At 43.3% G+C, this 21,601-nt stretch overlaps 4 protein-coding genes across 4 annotated transcripts; 1 reads left to right on the forward strand and 3 right to left on the reverse strand.

Moving 5' to 3' along the window:
* Positions 1 to 180: 180 nt before the first annotated feature.
* gmppb (GDP-mannose pyrophosphorylase B) lies at positions 181 to 6,284 on the reverse strand. Its single transcript, XM_029502298.1, has 10 exons — positions 6,185 to 6,284; positions 5,157 to 5,351; positions 4,953 to 5,033; positions 4,529 to 4,577; positions 4,274 to 4,416; positions 3,895 to 4,053; positions 3,677 to 3,755; positions 2,352 to 2,479; positions 2,085 to 2,267; positions 181 to 1,943 (listed from the first exon to the last, which is right to left on the reverse strand). The coding sequence occupies exons 2-10, from the start codon at positions 5,283 to 5,285 to the stop codon at positions 1,812 to 1,814; spliced, it is 1,083 nt and encodes a 360-aa protein (XP_029358158.1). The 5' UTR covers positions 5,286 to 5,351; positions 6,185 to 6,284; the 3' UTR covers positions 181 to 1,811.
* A 1,132-nt stretch (positions 6,285 to 7,416) lies between these two features.
* Positions 7,417 to 11,496, reverse strand: pde12 (phosphodiesterase 12). The gene is made up of 9 exons (XM_029502373.1): positions 11,290 to 11,496; positions 10,493 to 11,138; positions 9,455 to 9,867; positions 8,999 to 9,104; positions 8,714 to 8,858; positions 8,471 to 8,549; positions 8,237 to 8,359; positions 7,935 to 8,140; positions 7,417 to 7,803 (listed from the first exon to the last, which is right to left on the reverse strand). The coding sequence occupies exons 2-9, from the start codon at positions 11,062 to 11,064 to the stop codon at positions 7,684 to 7,686; spliced, it is 1,764 nt and encodes a 587-aa protein (XP_029358233.1). The 5' UTR covers positions 11,065 to 11,138; positions 11,290 to 11,496; the 3' UTR covers positions 7,417 to 7,683.
* A 745-nt stretch (positions 11,497 to 12,241) lies between these two features.
* On the reverse strand, positions 12,242 to 18,095 carry atp6ap1la (ATPase H+ transporting accessory protein 1 like a). Its single transcript, XM_029502654.1, has 7 exons — positions 18,010 to 18,095; positions 14,934 to 15,009; positions 14,608 to 14,676; positions 14,364 to 14,518; positions 13,574 to 13,624; positions 13,027 to 13,264; positions 12,242 to 12,499 (listed from the first exon to the last, which is right to left on the reverse strand). The coding sequence occupies exons 1-7, from the start codon at positions 18,093 to 18,095 to the stop codon at positions 12,242 to 12,244; spliced, it is 933 nt and encodes a 310-aa protein (XP_029358514.1).
* Positions 18,096 to 19,374: 1,279 nt separating this feature from the next.
* On the forward strand, positions 19,375 to 21,546 carry rps23 (ribosomal protein S23). The gene is made up of 4 exons (XM_029502483.1): positions 19,375 to 19,412; positions 20,297 to 20,456; positions 20,963 to 21,083; positions 21,358 to 21,546. The coding sequence occupies exons 1-4, from the start codon at positions 19,409 to 19,411 to the stop codon at positions 21,502 to 21,504; spliced, it is 432 nt and encodes a 143-aa protein (XP_029358343.1). The 5' UTR covers positions 19,375 to 19,408; the 3' UTR covers positions 21,505 to 21,546.
* Positions 21,547 to 21,601: the final 55 nt, after the last annotated feature.

A 21,601-nucleotide genomic window follows, 5' to 3' on the forward strand; every position in this document is an offset into this window, starting at 1 on the left:
AGAAAAACAGAATAGGTAAATTCTTAAAATGAACAATAAACTGCTATTAAAGGAGCAATTTGTCTGTTTAGTTATTACTTCATTTGGATTGTTTCCATTCATTTCACAGGGCGAGCTGTAAACTGATTTCATGTTAGTTACACTTTGAGGAAAAAAAAAAAAACCCAAGAAGAGACAAGATGTGGTCAGTAGATTATATTACTCTTTAAAACAACAACAAAAAAAACTTCATTACAAGAATTCACTTCATTCATTCAGACACAAAGTTGTTACATGTTCAGTATCCTGAATACTTTTTAATCACTAACTGCATAAGAACCACAGACCCACCGCATCGTGTTCAGACCGGTGAGTAACTAAGTGACTAAAACATGGAAACATGGCCGCCCTCGACTGTAAAGCCTGAACAGGTTAGTTTACTCTTCTTTACAACTTTAACTCATCTTTGTTGAAAATGCATAATTTGTTTGTACAGTAAAGATGTGTGGGTTAACTCCTGCTCTTCATGTGAGTGGAATCTGTTTCCTTTATGTTCGCTATTACTGAATTCACATTGAAAATATGTCAAAGTCTGATGGGGCACAACTTGAGGAAGAGTGAGATATCACAACAACCGCTGGAAGGATTGCCATGAAATCTGGTTCTGACATTCATGGTCCCCCAAAGAAAGAACCCTAATGACCCTGATTTCTCTTTATTGAGCGTCACTGACAAAGATTTAACTTCTCCAACAATTCATCTCATGAAAAGATCCCTTTACAACTAAAGAGTGACTTCTCTCAGCTGGAGACGAATTGCTTAAAAAACACCAACAAACAAGTAAAACACAGACTGAAACAATATATGATTGTAAAGTAAAGTATCTGCCCTGCAGTTGAACTGTCTGACTCACAAATCTGAACTTGGTAAACTGTTAAAAACAAAATATATATATATATATATAAAAAAAAAAAAACTACCACATCTGCTGTGTTACAGAGCAGTAAAATGTTTTGGCATTGAATTGACCAGCCTTCAAGGTAAAAAAGGAAGAAGAGAGAAACAGATGAAGTTCACCAAGGCAACGAGAAAAAAGGACATGTATCTGACAGACGATTAAAGCTGGACTGATCAATACTGTTATTAAAAAACAGATGAAACTACATTCATCACACTGACATGAACGTGACTCCAGTTAAAGGATAATCGTGTTTCTCAGCATCTGCTGGGTGTCTCAAAATAGCAGCACTTAGTTGAAATAATATTCCAGGTGTTCAGTTGTGTTTGGATCTGACTCTGCAGCTTTAGGAATCTATTCCGCATCAAGTTGAACACGTCGTCAGTGATGATTCTTCTGCTGCAGAGAAAATGTGTCGGTGTGGTATGATCCTACACTGACACGCTGTAGCCGTCCAGGAAATGTAAGTGCATAGTGAATTTAACAGCAGTGTTGATTTCACCCTCGAAGCCCCTTCTCCCTAAATCCATCCAAAATGCTTCCCTCCACCTGCCGCCCTGCCTCACCTTCTCTCTTAAAAGCAGATATCAGGACGTGTCCGCCACTTCAGGATTTCACATTGCACCTGAAGCTGTGGCAGACGTTTGAAAGGCCTGATGATCAGACGCTCGTACTCACACCATTGTTTCTGACAGATGGAAGTTGCAGCCAAGCAGGGCTTAAAAAAAAGTCCAAACTAAAAAAAAAAAAAAAGAAGGCTTTTTTTGTTCATGTGTCTCTCCTCCTCCTCCTTTCTCGCTCTCTCCTGGGCACAGTTCGGGTGTTCGGTTGAGTTTGTACCGCAGATGCTGAGCTCGTCTTCCTCCCGCTGACACTACATGATGATTCGTGGCTCTGGGACCGACTCGTTGATGGATTTGTGAGGTAGGACGTTTGCACCGTTCAGGTAAAGCTCGTCATTCACGATCACATCCTCCCCCAGCACCGTGACATTCTCCATACGGACCTGAGAGAAACACAGATAATGACTACAGTAACACATCCGTTCTGTTGTGACGTTTTTCTAAGGCTTTGTTGAAATATGCGTTCGATTGATAAAAGTTTAGATCTGAGAGCAGACAGCTGATGACCACCATCCCTTGCTCACCCATTGGCCAACAGAAGAGCTCCACCCCACGATGCAGCTCTCCAGCCAGGAGTGTGATCGAACCCGTGCCCCCTTCAGCACCGTGCAGCGTTTTATCCTGACGCCGTCCTCCACGACCACGCCGGCGCCGATGGTCACGTTCGGGCCGATGGTGCAGTTCTCCCCGATCTGAGCCGACGGGTCCTGCAGGGGGAAGAAAGGCGGGTGATGGGATCATCAGGGGTGGAGTGCTTTAAACTATATTTCACTTACTGCAACTGCACTCACCACCAGAACGTTGCCAAGGAAACCGGGCCCCGTGCGTAGCCGCTCGGGGGCATGTTGTCGCACCGACTGAAGGTACATACACATCCCTGTCAGGAAGTCTTTAGGCTGACCAATGTCCATCCAGAACCCTGCAGACAGGCGGAGACACAGATACAGATGGTGAGAGCTGTTAGTTACCATGGAAACTAGGAGGCAACACCTTGTGAGTGTCCTTGGGATCTCCTTCAGGTGAGTTACTGAAGAATGACAATATGACCAACTTTAAAAGACTGCAGACAGTTTGTGTATTTTATTTCATTCGCTGCCACCTTCCCGAGAACAATCCCACAAAAGAAGTTTAGTTGAAATTTTTTATCTTACAATATTTAAAAACAATAAACTATTAAATAAGAACAGATACAAAGAAGAAATTAGATGATTATTTAATTTAAATGGATCTTTTAGTCAAACTTAAATTCTGGACTGATTTTGTTTCGTTGTTTTTCAGCCAGTGTCTGTTTTGCACATCCTCATCATGAGAAATTCGCCTGGAGACTTGAACTTAATGGGTTTTTGCTCCCACAGCAGATCCAGATAAACTGGGCGCCACATCACTGGCACACTTAATTTCACTTGTGGTTCAGTAAATCCTCTGTGAGAAACCACAAGGACCTTCAGTCATCCTCTGACACTTTCATCACAGATTCACAAGGTCTTATGAGGGAAATGAAGCCACTACGACCTGGATCAGAGTCAGAGACTCAGACCGGTCCGCCTGCCTGGACTACAGGAGGAGAGGGAGGTTTCACTGCCTGGTCGCTCTCAGAGAGGGATGAGCATCTAGAGAAGCACAGATAGCAGATCCCACTGATTTGGATCATGCCCGACTAAGAACAAGAATTTGCTGCCTGTTTTATGACGTGGATTAAGAATTCTGAACAAACAGTGCGGAAACTGGTATCAGAGCTTCTCTACATACTAGTCTTGTTCAGATCTACATGAACTCAGGTGTGAAAGAAAAGCCCAAACACTTACGTCTGGTGGAGCTGTGAGCTGGAGAGACCAAAGAAGGCACACAGAATCTCCTATTACGATGTTACCAATGTGACAATGAATTCTCTTGTTTTGACATCACATAATTTCCATTTTGATACAGACTGTGGGAGGAGTGCCTGCTGTCATTCACCTGAATGAGATCTACAACTTTGACACAGCAGCAGTGATGGTGGTGGTGTCGTTAAAGAGCACAGCAGGTGAAACAGTCAGGTTGGCTCCTGGACTGAATGGTGTCAAATGGACCAGTACACCTGCAGAGCATTACAGTGGTGTGTTGTGCTGATAGTTACCCTGCAGCTCCATGGCGTACAGCTGCCCCTCCTCTGCCATGACAGGAAATATCTCTTTCTCAATAGATGTTGGTCTCAGCTGCAGATACAAACAGGAAGTTGTCACAGGCATGAACCACAGAGATGTGCATTCTCAGAGTGAAACCTCTGTTTGTCGCGTGGACATTGTATTTAAAAAGTAATATGATGATTCTTGAAGCTGCGTGTATGCGTGTCACCTGGATCCTGCTGAGCATGCTTGGATTGAAGATGTACATGCCAGCGTTGATCTTGTTAGAGACGAAGACCTGCGGTTTCTCAACAAAGCGATGGATCCTCCCACTCTCCGCCTCAAACACTACCACGCCGTATTTAGAGGGCTCCTCCACCCGAGTGACCTTCACACAAAAGTCCAACATCATTATCTCAGTGGAGGGGGAATTTGGACACATAAAAAGACCGTAGGAAAGAAGAAGTTGTCTTCGTACAAACGATACCTTCTCCACTTCACTACACAATTTAAGATAAACTGAAACCCACATCAAGCCAAAGAGTTTATCACTCTGCATTTGACCATATCTAATCTGAAAAGACTGTCAGACTCCGTGTGTGTCTCACCACTATGGTTCCTTCCTTGCCATGGTTGCGGTGGAACTGTAGCAAATCCTTGAAAGGAAAATCACAGATGACGTCTGAGTTGAGGACGAAGAACGGCTCATTGTCCACATTCAGCAGCTCTCGAGCCAACGCCAGAGGACCCGCTGCACAACAGCACATACATCAATGTCTCATTTTTATGAGTTAAGTGTTCTGTTGTGGCACAAAGGAAGTTCCCCAACTGTCTGAGTTTGTCTGGAATGAGTAGAAACTCACCTGTTCCCAGAGGCTGCTTCTCATGAGACAGAGAGATGCGAATCCCAAGCTGAGGAGAAACATTCAGAAAACTGCAGGCTGACACACAGCACAATAACCAAGATGGATAGATGTGTCAATGGTTACATGGTTTGTTACACTACCTGGACAACTTGATACCACTGTGGGTATGTTCATCTAAGTTTTATAACTACTGTACAGAGATATCATGTCAGATTCTCAACTGTTTGATGGTTGTATTTTTGAGTTTGATTTATTTTATTACTGATTGAGAAGCACTTTGAAAAGTGCTGTATAAAAAAACAACGGTAATGTGTGTTTAACAAGTGTGCACAGGTGTGACATGTACACACCAATAAACCATCCAGTGTGTTGTGTGTCACAGGTGTAATAGTGCGTCATTGTATTGGCTTGTTGTACATACTCTTTGCTCCTGGATTCTCATCTCTCTCTCCAGCAGCTCTGACATGTAGCTCACTGCCAGGACCACATGGTCCACCCCAGCCTGTAAGCAACCACACACACACACACACACACACACACACACACACACACACACACGGTTTACCTCCAATACTCCAGAGCTCAGCTGGACAGTTAAATCCCCCCCTGGGCGTTTCCTCCGTACCTTAACCAGAGCCTCCACCTGGTGCAGCAGGATGGGTTTGTTGCAGAACTCCACCAGAGGTTTAGGGACACTCAGGGTGAGCGGTCGCAGTCGGGTCCCGTACCCCCCCACCAGGATTAAAGCCTTCATGCTTCCAGCAAGTTACTAACCTTCACCAGAAGCCACAACTCATCAATAAGAAAAACCAGGACGAGCCTGGATGGGAGAGAAGGGAAACACAGTGACTGGGGATGTTTACCAAAGCAATGAGCTGACATCAGCTAACGTGTTTTAGAAAAATATCCAGAAACACCACATTAATAATCCATCCACCTCATGGACCACGGAACATTTCTCACTATTTTATGGCTGGCTTGAACAATGAAAAGTGTTAATGTGTCCTAATGCAGATTACATGATAGGATATTGTTCTGATTACTCATTTCCTCCTCCCATCTCTCCTCTCGGCTCAGCCGGACGAGCCAGACAGACTGAGACAAAGCTTTTATTTTAGTAGGAACATGTCAGCTTCTCTCTCTAATACAGACTTCATCTTCAGCTCATGGCACATAAAACTGAACTGGATGAATTATGCTTTGGCCCCTGATCACCCAATCCTTAATAAAAGTCTGCAGCTTTATGTTAATATCCTTGTGTTGTTTTAGTTTCTGTGTGAGCTCAACAAAACAACAACACACTCAGGCAATGAAAGGAGAAAGAGACTGAGGAACAAATCAGGATTACTCTCATCATACTAACCTAATATAGCCACCAAACAGACCAAAACGGGAATTCAACAACCATAAAACAGCAACTGTTTGAGTAGGACCATCGGCCCGCTTTAGTCGGATCATTTGGGCAGAATCATGTTGATGTTTGACTTTCTGACAGATTAACTTTTAGTGAAGGCAGCTAGCCGTCGCTAGCTAAACAGGCTAACAAGTTAAACTCACAGCCGTTAACAAACAAACCACCGGCTAACTACAGTTAGCTTCCTGCTCCAGGCTTCGGTCTGAGCGGAAGTGGTTAAAAATCGGACAAAGACTTACTGAGGTTTGTTCTCTGAGGGAGTCCAGGAGATTTACGAATCACTGAAAGTCTGATAGTGACACGTAAGACTGTTCAAACCCCAACTCACTGCGAGACAGCGTGACACATCCGGCTTCTGCTCCGAACTTTCAAAAGAAAAATCCTACCGCGTTGGTTTAGGTTGTTGGTCGGATTTGAATCACCGGATCTGCCGTTTGTCACCAAAATAAAAATAATAATAAACACCTGAACACTTTGACTCAAAAGAATCCTATTTTAGTCCGGTACTTTTTTGTCTATATTTATCTTTTTCACCTAATTAGCTTTTATTCTGAAAGCCAGATCACCCATTTTTCCGGTCTACGGCTCGGAGTTTCTAAAATCCGTCGGAGCGTAATAAAAAAACAATATTACTATATATTTTATAGTATTACAAGAAAAAATAACACAAGTGTGATTGTATTTATTTATTTTGCGTCAGTTAATGACAAACATCATGAGCTTCAAATTTGCACAGTAGCTTTTGTCAAAAGTTTCTGGGAGCCCCCAAAAAACGACACGGTGGTACTTTCCAAACACTCTGGCTCCGCCTACTCGTCACTTCTACCCAATCAGAGAAAAACAGCGTGGCGGAGAGCGGTGGGTGGGCGTGGCTGTTAAATACGTTTAAATATGAATGAAGTAAATATTATCAGTTAAAGTCTAACCCGCCTGTCTACACTGTTAAAACTCATATCACTCTGATGTGTTGAATTGTTAATTTGACTCATTTAAGTGTATTTTTGTCATTTCTAACATTAAACTGAGCTTTCTGCTGACAGTAATTGGTTTCCACAACTTTGAAAGCAAAAAAACTAAAGCATCTTTTGCCCGCCTTTTAATGTGGATGAAGCAATCAGAGTTGAAAACAGATCCCCGAAAGAGCCAACAATCTGACTGTGGATCGACATTCGTCTCTGTGTTTGTTTAACGTTTTATAGGACAGCTGAGCTCCTTGTTTGACCAAGATATTTCTTAGAATCATTGATGGTTATGTAGAATTAGCAGGAGCCATGTTCCTCCTGCTACAAATATGAGTTACAGACTAACAATAATTAGTAAACCAGCATGACTTCAGCCTCCATGCACTGCTTCAGTGCAGCCATACATGGCTGTGTATGCAGCCTTCAATGGAATTTCTTTGGTATTGGTACCAACTACCAAATCTCTCATACTGTGACATCTCTAAATAAAATCCGCCAAGGCAATCATCTCTAAGAAAAAAAATTTAACAAACTGTATTTCATTACTTTCTTAAAGTAACAAACAAACACTGAATATCAGTGATGTGAAATCATATTGTTATATATTAAGGGCCATTAAAAAACACAACATGGACTTGACATATTAGTCGTTGTTCAGTCGTATCATAAAATCTGTAGTAAACCCAGGAACTCTGGAAGTGTAAAGAAATTCAAGATCAGACGGCACTGGCACAAGTTCTCTGACGGATTGTGTCCAAGAGAATGGAGGTCAGAGGTCAGGGGTTCCAGCGCAGGTCACAGACAAGGGCGATGTGGTCAGAGGGGTGAGCCACACTGGGGAGAGCCTCGTAGGTGGTGACCTCTTGGTGGCTGGGTAGAGGGATCACCTGTTCCACCTGAGTGGACACACATCAGATAATTTGTGGCACCGACCATTTGTCTTGGTAAACTTATCAAACTGAAATTAAATCTGTGGATGGAAATTATCATTCAAAATAATTTGTATGGATTTAGTCAATATTCGTACCTGCATGCGGTCAGGCTGTATGAAGATGTAGTCCAGGCAGCCATGAAATCCTCCCACATAGTTGGTGTAGGCTGGCTGGTTGCAGGCACTCAGCAGTGGGGGTAAGGTGGAGAGCAGCTCCATACTGCAGGACTCCTCTGGCCCTGAGCTGCTCCAGTCGGCATGCTGCTGAGGAACCGCAGCCTCACTGACCAACTGAAACACACCTGAAGGAGGAGGAGGGCATGAACAAAGAAAACTCACCACTAGAGCGACAAAATGATATTGACTCTTTTTATTGTGTCTCCTGCTGGTGGAGTTACCTGAGGTAGGGGAGGAGTTGAAGTCTCCACAAAAGATCAGGGGAGCCCCAGGTGCAAACTCATCGATCACATGAGTCAGGTGTTTCAGAGCCACACCCATCTGGACCAAACGAATGTTCCCTCCTTCAAATGACATTAATTCACTTTTCAGACATTTGTTCTAATGTAAATTACAAAGATACAAACTATCACTCTGCTTCTTAATGTCACTGACTTCTCTGTGTGTTGTTTTACCTTTTGGGTGCCAGTACAGGTGAGTGTTGGCCACACAGACCTTCCTGTCTGGCTTGTTCAGGTCTTTCAGGATACTGACCTGCAGAGAGATGAAAGATTCATAAATGTAAGAGGTGTTTTTAGAAATTCAAAGATTCAGTCTTAAAATAAAGATTTCTTTATTAAAACCACCAAACTGTAAATGTTGCATGAAGCAGGCCTGATTCTTCATCCTCCAAATTATTCTTCTGCAGTCTGACATACCTGCAGTGTGGTGGATCTCTGCAGTATCCTCTCCTTCAGGGCACCGACAGCAGAGACCTTCTCCAGCAGCTCAGAGTGGGTGGGGTCAGAGGTCAACGCCTCGCTCAGCATGATGTCATGACAACTCAGTAGCTGGAACTTTGACCTAATTAAAAAAAAAAAAAAAAAAAAAAAGGTGAGGTGACTTTTTAATTACCTGATATAACCTGGATTTACATTTTAAAAAATGTAGCAACAAGAAGATGAAGACATTTTCTTCAAATTCACACAGCCAGCAGATCTGACCTGCGGTAGAAAGTGCTCAGTCCTTCATGCTGCTTCTCTTTTACCCTGAAAACACCGTCCAGACCGAAGGCATCCAGAGCTGGAGTGAGAATGTCCACAAATACTCCTGAAAAAGCCAAAGTAGTCAAAAAGAATCATTAAAGTATCCACTATAAGACCATAATTAACAGAAAAAGAAAATTAATTTCATGTCAGAGCTGCATGTTATCTTTGAAAACCTCAAGCTTTCAAAGCTTCTGGCAACGATGATCACTGTCTCATACCAATCTACCTTTGATCACGATTATTCTTCTGATGGATTAATCTATCCAACATTTTTTCCTTTGATAGACTGATTGACTGTTTAGACATCACAAAACTCCTTTAGCTGAATCAGGTCTTATATACATTAATTTGGTGGATGCATTTCCCTGATTGACAAGAATAAACACTGTCCCCAACAAATTAACTGATTACCTTTGTCGACCTCCTGCAGACAGATAATGTCGGCATTGTATCCTGCCAGTTCTTTCTTGATCAGGTTCTGTCTGTAGTCCAGCTGCAGGGCGTAGGGGGCGCAGTACGGGTAAAGCACCGTCTTAGACAGCTCCGTCTGGGCGTAGACATCAGCGAGGATGTTGTACGACACCACCCTCACCGACGGCCACTCCGTCTGTTTGACCGTGTATGCGTGTCGGTTGTCAAACGTGCACACACCTGGTCCGGCCTCCACAGCTCCGGCAGAGACCAGCTCCTTAGTCAGGCCGCTGCGACTTCCATCTTTGGGCGTGCAACAGAGTTTCAACCTACAGCCAATGTCCTGATTGGACGGGACGTGGACTCTCCCGCTTCCTACCTCAATCCAACCTGGTTCTTCAGCACTTTCTGGCCTGGAACAGGAAGTAGGAGGAGAAGATAATGAAAGAAGAGGAAAATGGCTCAACCTCCAACACTTCTTTAACTCGATTGAATTAAATACGAGACTGTTTTTCTATTCTGACAATCCTATAATTTATAACAGCCTTTCATACTACGTTTATACTTGTCAAGTGTAATCTAGAGAACACAAAGAGGATAAAGATGTTTCAAATATTGTATATAACTTTTATAAATATAAAACTTGTCTCTGGAGTCCATTAGATTATACAGGTGTTTTTTTTTCTATACACGGTCTCCAGTGATCTGGGGATCAAAATAAAAAAGTGAACTCCCCCTTTGTGTTTTCACAAATCTATGACCGCTCCTGCACCACTTTACACTCACATTGTCATTACAGTGATATGATATGTGGTGTGATACGTGTTTAACCTCAAACTGGTCTCAAGCAGTCTAGATAGGGATTTCTTTTTGCCTTCATAAATGTAAATACAAGGTTTAGGAAAATCTAATCATGTCACATAGCTTTAAATTGGGGGTTTGATCTTGATTCTCTTCTACCACCAATGACTCTGGTGTCAGGAGGATTTATTACTGAGCTTTTTCACTGGGTTGCATTAAACTTTGGGTTTTTGTTACCTCGTGTTCGGGGCCTTTTCTTTGTACCAAGTGAACTCGCAGTCCCGCAGGTTTCCAAACTCCACCTCCAGTTTGGGACAGACGGGGAACCCGGCCAGCAGGGACACCGGCAGCTCCGCGGTGGTGAAGGTGGGCGCGTTTCTGTTCACGGAGTATCTGACGTCTCCCACCTGCAGCACGGCTCCGTCCCTCCAGGCCTCGGAGTTCAGCGCCGTGCCGGGCACCTCGTCCCCGCCGTAGAACAGCTTCACGGCCACCGGCTCCGGGGCTTCACTCGGCTGCTGCGCCCGCTGCTTCTTCGACTTCTTGGCCTTTCCTTGCCCCTTGGCGAAGTTGTTGGAGATCCGGGTCAGGACTTTCTCCAGCGGTTCGTCCTGGTCCCGCAGCATGTGCTTGTGGCTGCCGTCCAGACAGAAAGCGATGGTGAGTTTGGGCTCCCCGGGGAGACACCTCACCACGACGGGCTCCATCCTGCCGAGGAGGCGGCAGGCTCGGCTCAGGGATCTCGGCAGGGAGGAGGAGAGCAGGCGGCCGGGGAGCAGCGACAGAGCAGCGGAGAGGTGGTTCAACATGAAGACCCAGGTGGCTTCAGGTGGAGGACACAGATCAGATATATCAGGCCGACCGCATCAGATGACAGTAAAACCTTCAAGATAACAAGTCACCTGTTAGCCATTACCTGTCAGCTCACTTTAGACTCACTACCTGACAATTTAAACACAGGCAATCACGTCAGCCAACCAAAACACAAATTACTAACCGTCCGGTGAAAGGTAAACAGCAGGTAAAGAGCTCACCTGGTGGCTAAAGCTACGCCGGCTAGCTCGATGCTAACAGTGGAGGCCGCCTGTTTAATTTGAGCTCCAGCAGTTTGAATAACAGCTAAAAAGAAAACAAAAACGACCCAGAAATAAAACGGCAGCTTAAAACGACCCGCAGTATTTAATATTTACAGAATTAGAGCATCAGCTGTCTGCACTTCCACGGCGTGTAGCTGCCGCCGTTTCTTCTTCGGTTGTTTAATTCTGGTGGTGTGAAACAAACAAAATGGCGCATCACCGCCGCCAGCTGGTGAAGACTGTGAACTACAACAAAAAAATTACCCGGTAAATAAATGAAAACCAAATTGTTATAATTCTAGAAATAATAAAAAAGGACATGAAATTAATACTAAAAAGAAGTAAAATGTGTTAAATTAGCTAACAAAAGACAAATTCAGAGGAAGCAGGATTAAATAATATGTCATAATGAAAGCTGAGTTTAAATTAAATTATATTCTGTTGTTTCACATTTTCCTATTAATGCTTTTGTCACATGGACTATTACATTGATGTCATTATTATTTAATACTATATTAATATCAATCACAGAGCTGATAAATACTCCCATGTGTCTTTGTTTGTTCAGTTTCAAATATTACAAACATTATAAATAAATTGACCAAATGGAAATTTCACCATTTCACTTTTTTTTTTACTTGGACATGATAAAGAACCAGAGTTACTAACAGTCCCCAATGAAACAAGAGATGCTTTTCAATGTCTACTTTTTTATTTAATTAAATTTTTTTACAAAGACAAATACAGAAATTCACAAACAAAAAAATACAAAAACACTATTAATATATGTTTTTTTAAAAAAAGATATCCTGAGCTGAAAGCACCATCAATCCGGAGGTTTGCCGTCAGTTTTTAGCATCCAATCATCCTTCCTTCTCATAATGTCATAATGTCATAATGTTTGTTTCCACTACAGAATATTTTTCTCAGCCTCACTTTCCATACAGCAGTGTTCAGACTCTTCGATGTTTTGCGGGAAATAGATGTCTTCCTTGTGTTCGTCGTCGTGCTCAATGTGTTTGAGGTGGATGACCATGTGCAGGGCGTAGGCCAGGACCAGCAGCAGGATGAGGGAAGTGACGAGGCCCATCAGGATGGCCGGTGTCAGGAAGGTGGCGCAGTCACTCACAGGAGAAAACCTCCCGGAGGTGACGTTGAATGCCTGAATCTGAGGAAAGGACAGAGGACAACATTTTCAAATTTATGAAGAAGATACAATTTTTTATGTAAAGGCCTCACCCACGCTGCAACCCAGAAACGGTAGGTGGTAGGAGATGAATGAATGAATGGATGAATGTTTCAAAGCCATTCATTCTTACATATTTTCAAAAGTAAAATCATCAATGTTTCCATTCTAAGAGTGAAATGTTTCAGTTTTTAAGGTAATTGATGATGTTTCAGAGGTGTGATTAACTGTCCTGGGAATATCTAACCCTAACCCAGCCTGAAGTTAAAAGTCTAATTTGAAATCAGATTGAAACTGAGTGATCTGCTCAGCTCACATTAACCCTAACCCTTATTAAAAATAAATGATCTAAATAGTGATCATGTATCAAAATGCACAGTGAAATGGAACAAACAAATAAAAAAAAAATTTTCTTTTTTTTTTTTATACATAAATTATGCTTTTGTTCTTGTGTGTTTTTTGTTTTTGGAATACAAAGCTTGCAGGGTTTTAGGGTTGGGGTAACAGACCTGGAAGTCGGTGAAGGTGATGGCCCAGCGGCGGGCGTGGTTGGTGCTGGGCAGCAGCAGGGTGCTGTAGCGCTGCAGGCTGCTGACATGGAGGCAGTGATAGGAGGAGGAGGCCGGAGCGTACACCTCACTGGTGTTGAACACAGCCTCTTCAGAGACGTTGTACATCAGAGAGACGCTGTCCACCGAGAACCACCACTGACCTGAAGACTCGTAGAAAGTGTTGGACAGCTGCAGTCTGACCACGGGGGGGGGGGGGGGGGTGATTCAGTCAGCCCAAACCTCACTGTTCTCCCACAACAGATCAACAGATCAGACAATTTTCTTCTAAATGAGACCATAAACGCATCAGAAAAACTGAATGAGCAAACGAATAAAGTGAGATGGTTCTCCGTTTTACCATAGACTTCAATTCAACCTTATTTCTGATCTTACCAGTGGAGTCGTCCTGTGATGGTCATCAGGTAGAATGAAGGTTTAAGGCTCGTCAGCATTGACTTCACTAACTTTACAGTTTGGTGTTTAATTATCAGGTGAAACAGCTAACCTGATGGAGAGGCCTCGCAGATCCTCCACGTCTCCAAAGCTCATGACCAGCCTTCAGACAGACAGGCAGGCAGACAGGCAGACAGAGGGTCAGACAGACAGACAGACAGGCAGGGGGTCAGACAGACAGACAGAAAGGCAGACAGACAGGGGGTCAGACAGACAGGCAGGCAGAGGGTCAGACAGACAGACAGACAGTCAGGGGGTCAGACAGACAGACAGAAAGGCAGACAGACAGGGGGTCAGACAGACAGGCAGACAGGGGGTCAGACAGACAGGCAGGCAGGCAGGAAGGCAGGCAGAGGGTCAGACAGACAGACAGACAGACAGGCAGGCAGGCAGGCAGGCAGGCAGGCAGAGGGTCAGACAGACAGACAGACAGACAGACAGACAGACAGACAGACAGGCAGGCAGAGGGTCAGACAGACAGACAGACAGTCAGGGGGTCAGACAGACAGACAGAAAGGCAGACAGACAGGGGGTCAGACAGGCAGGCAGACAGGGGGTCAGACAGACAGGCAGGCAGAGGGTCAGAAAGACAGACAGACAGACAGGCAGGCAGAGGGTCAGACAGACAGACAGACAGACAGGCAGGCAGACAGGCAGGCAGGCAGGCAGGCAGGCAGGCAGAGGGTCAGACAGACAGACAGACAGACAGACAGACAGACAGACAGACAGGCAGGCAGAGGGTCAGACAGACAGACAGACAGACAGGCAGACTTGTTATCCTGACCTTATGGACTCATTGTGATGTGCAGGATTTTGGACAGTCATCCTGAAGGTTTACATACGTGGCCTTGTCCTGGTGGCAGACCGACTGGCTGGTGTCGACGGGCTTCTGAGGAGAAAAGGCCAGCTCCGTCAGGTCCAGCTGCTTCTGCTTGTCGTAGCGGAGAGACAGTTTCCTGGCCTGGAACAAGACACAGGGCACCCCGTTGGACAACACCTGGTGGACGGTGGAGGATGATGAGACAGTTAACGAAGGTGAAAGCTGCTTCTCTCTCTGTTATGTTTTCTCCGTGCTGGCTACGTCACCTTGAGCGGAGAGAACGGGACTGCAGCTCGTGGCATCTGAAGCAGCTTCCTCCGCGTCACCTCTGGAGGCTGAAAGAAAGAAATCATCTGTAAATGAGATAAACTCACGTGGAGGCAATTCTGGTCTTTAAACAGGTAAAAAAATGATGCGTGTTTTCCTTCAAAGCATGTTATTATATGTAAGAGTTTTTTTATGTGTTTTATGCTTTTTTTATGTGTTGTATCTTCACTAATTCTTTCCTGACATTCTACCTCCTTCCCTTTCTGCAGATGATTTTACCAGCAGCGGAGCTAAAATCTCTGTTTGAACAGAGGAGCCGGTTTACCTGCAGCATTCTTCTGAACGGTTGGTCGGCAGGCACCAAACTGTCCTGCAGCTGCAGTACCAGAGAGACGGCAGCGCTGCAAACGGAAGTGACAGGAGAGGCAAAAATAACTCAAATGAATGTGTTATTTATTTTTTAAATGATCAAAAAATGTTTTTTTCATCACAGCTTTAGCTGTCAGTAGTGCTGCTGAATTTATCAGATATTACATAATAAAAAGTTAAGCCTTTTTCCATTCTTTTAATTTCACATTTGTAAAGTTAATTTAATAGTTACTTCTCTGCTCTTATTTATCTTATTTATCTTTATATGCTGAAAATATTCTTTCGTTTAAAAAATTTTTTAATTTAAAATGTAAAAAAATTGCTGCCTGAGAATCTAATTATGACTCATAATCAACATATGGACACATAAAAATTAGTGACAGTTGACACAGAAAAGATGATGGGACATAATGATGACATGTCAAAGGGTCATCAACAAGATTTTATGAAGGTTAGAGGAAGAGGAGAGTACCCAGAATGCACCTGTGTAGTCCAGTGACCCAGCCTTTCGCCCTGAGGATTAGTATCTAAGGTAACAGACAGTCTGGCACAGAGATGAACGGTTGTTGTGAGGACTCTCTCTGAGCCGGATTACAGAGAAAGAAATAAGTGACAGAAAATAATGATATAGAGTTATTTTTTATGACAATCAGCTCGATACCAAACAAAGACAAAACCTTCAGCACAGAATCTGCTACAGATGAGAGACGCCACGATGGGGACGGAGCTTTAATAAATCATCCTCAGAAATAGTCTGGAGATTAAAGCCCCAGTTAACTTTCAATCTGAAATATTTCTCTGTAACATCAGATATTAAAGAGGAAAGAGGAAAACATTTAAAGAAGGAAAACACGTCCTTGGTCGCTGTTTATTAAAGAGTGCAGGACTGAAAAACGGTTTCCGCTTCTGAGGATGAAGTTCGATCACCTTTGGTTCTTCTTAAATTCTCGCAGGTTAGCTCTGGATCTTGGTGTCTGTGAGCTCCAGATCAAAACTACTCAGCAACCACAAAGAGGACTAAAAGATCATCAGCCAGGTCAGTGGACACGCAGCATCATGACACACCACAACCTGCTAGCCCAGCTGTTAACTAACTAAACCGTCCCCTAGATAACTGAGCAACTCCATCTGCTGACGAAGGCCGACAGATCGGCTGAAAGCTTCAGGGACAATAAGTGATTTGGACCTGCTGCCTGGAAGTATGTGACGCTGCAAAGTTTGAAGTCAGAGGCGACAAACCGGAGAGAAGGAAAAGAGGAGGGGGCATTTTAAATCATTTGATTTAATGTTTTGTCACTCTGAACTGACTCCACATCTGTGTTAGAGTATTTATTCTACAGATGAGTGAAGGGTTAGGGTGTGAAGGGCTTCCTGAGGGCTGAAGGGAAATAAATTAATTCCATACCCTCAAAACAACGACAGAATGTAAAGCTTTTGGTCATCACTTTTGTAGTCAAAAGTCCTGATCAGAGGGACGGCAGTCAGAACGTACAATATTTAATTAGAAAATCTGTAAGAAATCAGATGAACTCAAAACAAAACTCTCACTGAGGTCATTAAGGGAGGAGCCTTCAAAATGTCCAGGACCAAAAACAAGCTCATCTATACGAGGCTGGCTCATGTCCCAGCTCTGTGGAAGGACGTCCTGCCCATCAGGATGAAATATCTCTCAGTGAATGTGGAATAAAACGCCTTTCAAATGGTTTAGAGCGACACACAGTGCTGCCAAATGCAGCCGGACTCACTGAGTCCCCAAAGCCCTACAAAGACAGGTTTAGTCCCTGCTGAGTACTGGGTGAGAGGGCGGCTGTGGATTGTGCGATTGCACTGATTACATAATAATGCATGTTCGCATTTTTACAGACACACACCCACACACACTGGCTGTGAAGGACGGAGGGGCTCCTGGCCACGAGGAGATGTTGCAGCTTCCCTCTCTTTTACAATGAACATCTGCACACTTTAAAAAGTGACACATTGCAAACAGTTGTCTCTTTACACATCCATCCTCATCACCATCATCCTCATCATCATCATCCTCATCATCATCATCATCATCATCCTCATCATCATCATCATCATCATCATCATCATCATCCTCATCATCATCATCATCATCATCATCCTATTCCTCATCCTCATCATCATCATCATCATCATCATCATCCTCATCATCATCCTCATCATCATCATCCTCATCATCATCATCATCTTCATCATCATCCTCATCCTCATCATCATCATCGTCATCATCCTATTCCTCATCCTCATCATCATCATCATCATCATCATCATCCTCATCATCATCCTCATCATCATCATCATCATCATCCTCATCACCATCATCACCATCATCACCATCATCATCATCATTCTCATCATTCTCATCATCATCACCTCACTTGCATCTCTCAGTAGCCTTGGTACCGAATGATTAGGTTGATAAATTAACTTCAGACTTGCTTCACTTCCATTCTCCATCCTAACCTCCACCTTATCCTCCTCCTGAACACTATCTGTCCCTCTGCATGAGAAAGCTGTATTTCCTGTATTGACATCAGACATTGGCAGTAAGTGGAGGTCATGAGATGCAGTAACATCTATAACAGACCACTGGAAACGCTGGAGAACTGTCTCATGTCCACCCACAGCAGCTCTACGATGCTTTTTACTCTGACTCTGCTCCCCATTTTATCTTTTTGGTACTCGTGCAGCACCGTTTGGTCTCTGAGCTCTGAAATGTCAAACAGACAGGAACAGAAAATCCTCACCGTCAATAAACCAGTCGTTTCATTTCTCGCTGAGTTTCGATTCTTTTTCCACCGGCCTCAAAGGACCAAATAAAGAAATCACATAATTCAGGTTAAAAAAAACAACAACAAACAAACACAATCTGAAATTGCACCATCAGTGGAAACACATCAGTAATCTCTGAGCTGAACGTGTCAAGAGTCGAAGATTAGAGAGTCAGCAGAAGTCAAAATCAGCATAAATCACTGAGGCAAAGCTGCTTCACATCTCTGCCCGCATACCTGTCAGCAGGCTGTCGCTCCAGGCAGGTCGACGGCTGCAGGTGGAGGAAGAGGAGGCAGCAGCAGCATTTCCACGCCGAGGCCATAGCTGTGCTGACCAGAGAGTGATGCCAGCGCACGCTCTCGCTCCCTCTCCTCCTCGTAATCCACTTTAATCAGCCCACCGTCCATAAGCCCCCCTGACAAGCTCACGGACCATCCAATCAGAGAGAGACTCACTCACTGGTGAGTGACATTTGCTGTTCCCACATTTTCTCATTTTCAGGTCAGCTCAGTAAAAACTCATTTAATTTCATCAGATTAGAGGTCATACTTACACTGTCAGACCAAAGTGTGTATTATGTGTTTGTTCAACCGGAATAGTTAAACATGTTCTGACAAACCCTGAATCCCTTAATTGCATTTCCCTGTTGGTCATTCAGTCCTACGAGCGTCCGCTGCATAAATGCTCGCACTTGAAGGATTTCTTTCCCCCTCTGTTAGTTAAAAGTGGAGGATTTTTCTGTACTCATCTAAAATCTGAGCCTTCAGCTGGTACAAACACACCTATTAAGACCTGCTCCAAGCATCCAGAGGATAAATCCTATAATGAGTCTATAATCTATTGACTTTTCATCAAGCTGCATCATTTGGTGAAAGATTTAATTAGTCCAATTGTTAGCTAAATGGAAAATACATACAAAGCAATGATGTTCCCAGCAGCCTCTACTGTGGTTTTAATGTAGTCCTGATTAGTTGGTGCTGAAGTTAAGTAGCCTGTTTGGATGCAGCTGCTGGTGTTGCTCCAGTGTTTGTGTTTAATAAAACACATGAGGCTGCTGCAAGTGATTTTTATTGTGTCAGAGGAATGCTATATTTTATAGTAACCTTCACAGTGAGTTACATTGATTTTATCATGATGAAAATTTTAATCAGTCATGATTTACAAAACATATAATATAAGTGTGGTCATACTAAAGACGGGCATTAAAAGTTCAATAGTTCAGTGCAAAATTAATGAAAATAAATAAGTAGACTGCACAATCACAGCAATACATAAGAAAGAATTCCCTGTATTTCATCAACCAACAGAAAACAAAAAAAGACAAAATTCTCATTATGGCTTTTAACTAATTATTTACTATAAATAAACTGCTACAAACATTCGATCATGCATGAATAAAATGTGTTAAAAGTTTGGAGCAAACGTTAACAAATATATGTATGAGCTGTTAATGTGTTAAGTCATTCTTCTTTAAAAGAAAAATAACGTTTTTATGGAAAACCAAACTTTTATTATCAACGTGATAATTCCAGTCAGGCATGTTGTGTGGGCAGACCCGGCCGGGGTCCCCAGACTCCTCTTCACCGCGGTGCACCCTGGGAACTTCCTTTCGATCCCAGGCTCGCTAGTGAAAACATGGGTACGTCTCAAACTTCATCAAAAATGTTGAATAATCCCGTTTCTTCCACCGAGACTTTGCATCGGTGCTGTGTGTGAATGTCTTAGGAATTTATTTCGGTGTGTTTGTTCCGGTAAAAAAGTCCCAGTGAGATTAAAAACGAGTCATTTTTACGGTTTTACGTCGCCGCAACGTGGAGCGGCCATAATGTCAGGGACAGGCGGCGAGTTAGCACGATTAGCTTAGCACAGAAGACCCTCTTATTACCGTTTAAAAACTCCTGCTGGCCGTCATCTCTACCCGATTCAACTGCAGCCTGATTTATTGACCTAATATTCTGCATCATCTGCCCAAATAGCCAGGTTCTGGTCGTCCATTGGCGCAGTTGGGCCTCATGTTAGCTTCTCGGTGCGGTTGGTCACAAACTGCAGGCGTTTTGGATGAATGCAGGTAGAAAATGATCATTGGACATTTGTCTTAGTTAAGGTGCTTTTATTTAGTGCATGAACACGCAGTGAGTTCTGTCAATCTGCAGATCTGAACTGGGTCCAGTCTTCCTCCAGATAATCTCAGGACTCCACATACAGATGATGTTGCAGTAGTAAAATTGTTTGTCAATCTGGATTTATTAATTAGTGATATATTTCTGTGATTTAATTGATGCTGAGCATCACTCACCCATTAATCTAACCAGGAAAACTCTTAGTAGCATTTTCTTAAGTTCGTATAAATTGTCTGTGAGGGTCTTCCTCTGACTGGAGTCTAGAAGTCTTCGATTTAAAAAGTTAATCTTATAGAAAGCTGTTTGCCAGAAATGTAAGTTTTTGCACCCGTTGGACAGCGAAGCCAGTTCAGGTAAAAGCTGTTCTCTGTTTGGACTCATTTGCTGCTGGTCTGGTTCCCAGGAAAGTGCCGCGGTCTGCGTACAGCCAGGAAGCTCCGTAATCACCGCCGTGAGCAGAAATGGCACGACAAACAGTACAAGAAGGCCCATCTGGGCACTGCCCTTAAGGCTAATCCCTTCGGAGGAGCCTCTCACGCCAAGGGCATCGTGCTTGAGAAAGTGTGAGTATTGTATGACCTGCTGAATTGTTGTACTTTGGGGCGTTTTGACTGCTCCTTCTTAGGGTGAAGTAGACTGTCAATGATGAGTTAATTTTCCAGCATCTTACATGATTTCACGAAGTCTGAACCTTCTGTGGTGCGACTGGCCAAGTTGTTCCTTCGTGAGGATGAACGTTGTTTATTTGGCTCCTTAAAACTACAATTTTGGAAAGTTGATTGAAAATTTGAGGTGTTTCATTGAGGGGTAAAGTTTTTGACTATAATCTTTTAAATGTTTAAATTTTTGCAGTTTTTGTTATGAAGTATTTCTCCTCATAAATCACACGGAATAATGTAGATTTAATTAAAATTTTTATTCGAGGTTAGTTGTCACAACATAAATGCCACAGACATGAGAATCTAAGAAATAGGTTTTAAAAAGAAAGAGCATCAGTACTTATTTACAGCACTGATATCTTAAGATTTATACTGAAGCTTTGTTGGTGCATGATGTTTTTCATCCACAGAGGTGTTGAGGCTAAGCAGCCCAACTCTGCCATCAGGAAATGTGTGAGAGTTCAGCTCATCAAAAACGGCAAGAAGATCACCGCCTTCGTCCCCAACGATGGTTGCCTCAACTTCATCGAGGTAAATACACCTTTAACGTAACACTGAAAAAATAGCTGTGGGGACGACCAGATTTTAAAAATACAACATTGTATTGGTGCAGCTGTATGTCTGCAGCTTGAACCAAAAATGTTTTAGTTTTCTGGAATCTGAAACTACTTTGAAGACCACTCAGACTTTTTCCCCCTTCTTAATCATAAATGTTGCTTTGGTGCATGCTAAGAACACAAGGTTGGCATCAATCGGCTCTCTGCCTTTTGTCCTCCTAACTTCTCTCCCTCCTCCCGTCCTGCAGGAGAACGATGAGGTTCTGGTGGCAGGATTCGGACGTAAAGGTCACGCCGTGGGAGATATTCCCGGAGTTCGTTTCAAGGTGGTCAAGGTGGCCAACGTGTCCCTGCTGGCTCTCTACAAAGGCAAGAAGGAGAGACCCAGGTCATAAACAGTTGAGGCAGAAAATAAAATAAACGTGTTTTCAGTTCCAGTCTGGTTGTTGAGTGTCCTCATTGGTTTGTCAGTTTCATACACTGTCTTCTCAA

Source organism: Echeneis naucrates, chromosome 5, assembly GCF_900963305.1.
Source record: "Echeneis naucrates chromosome 5, fEcheNa1.1, whole genome shotgun sequence".
Lineage (NCBI taxonomy): Eukaryota > Metazoa > Chordata > Actinopteri > Carangiformes > Echeneidae > Echeneis > Echeneis naucrates.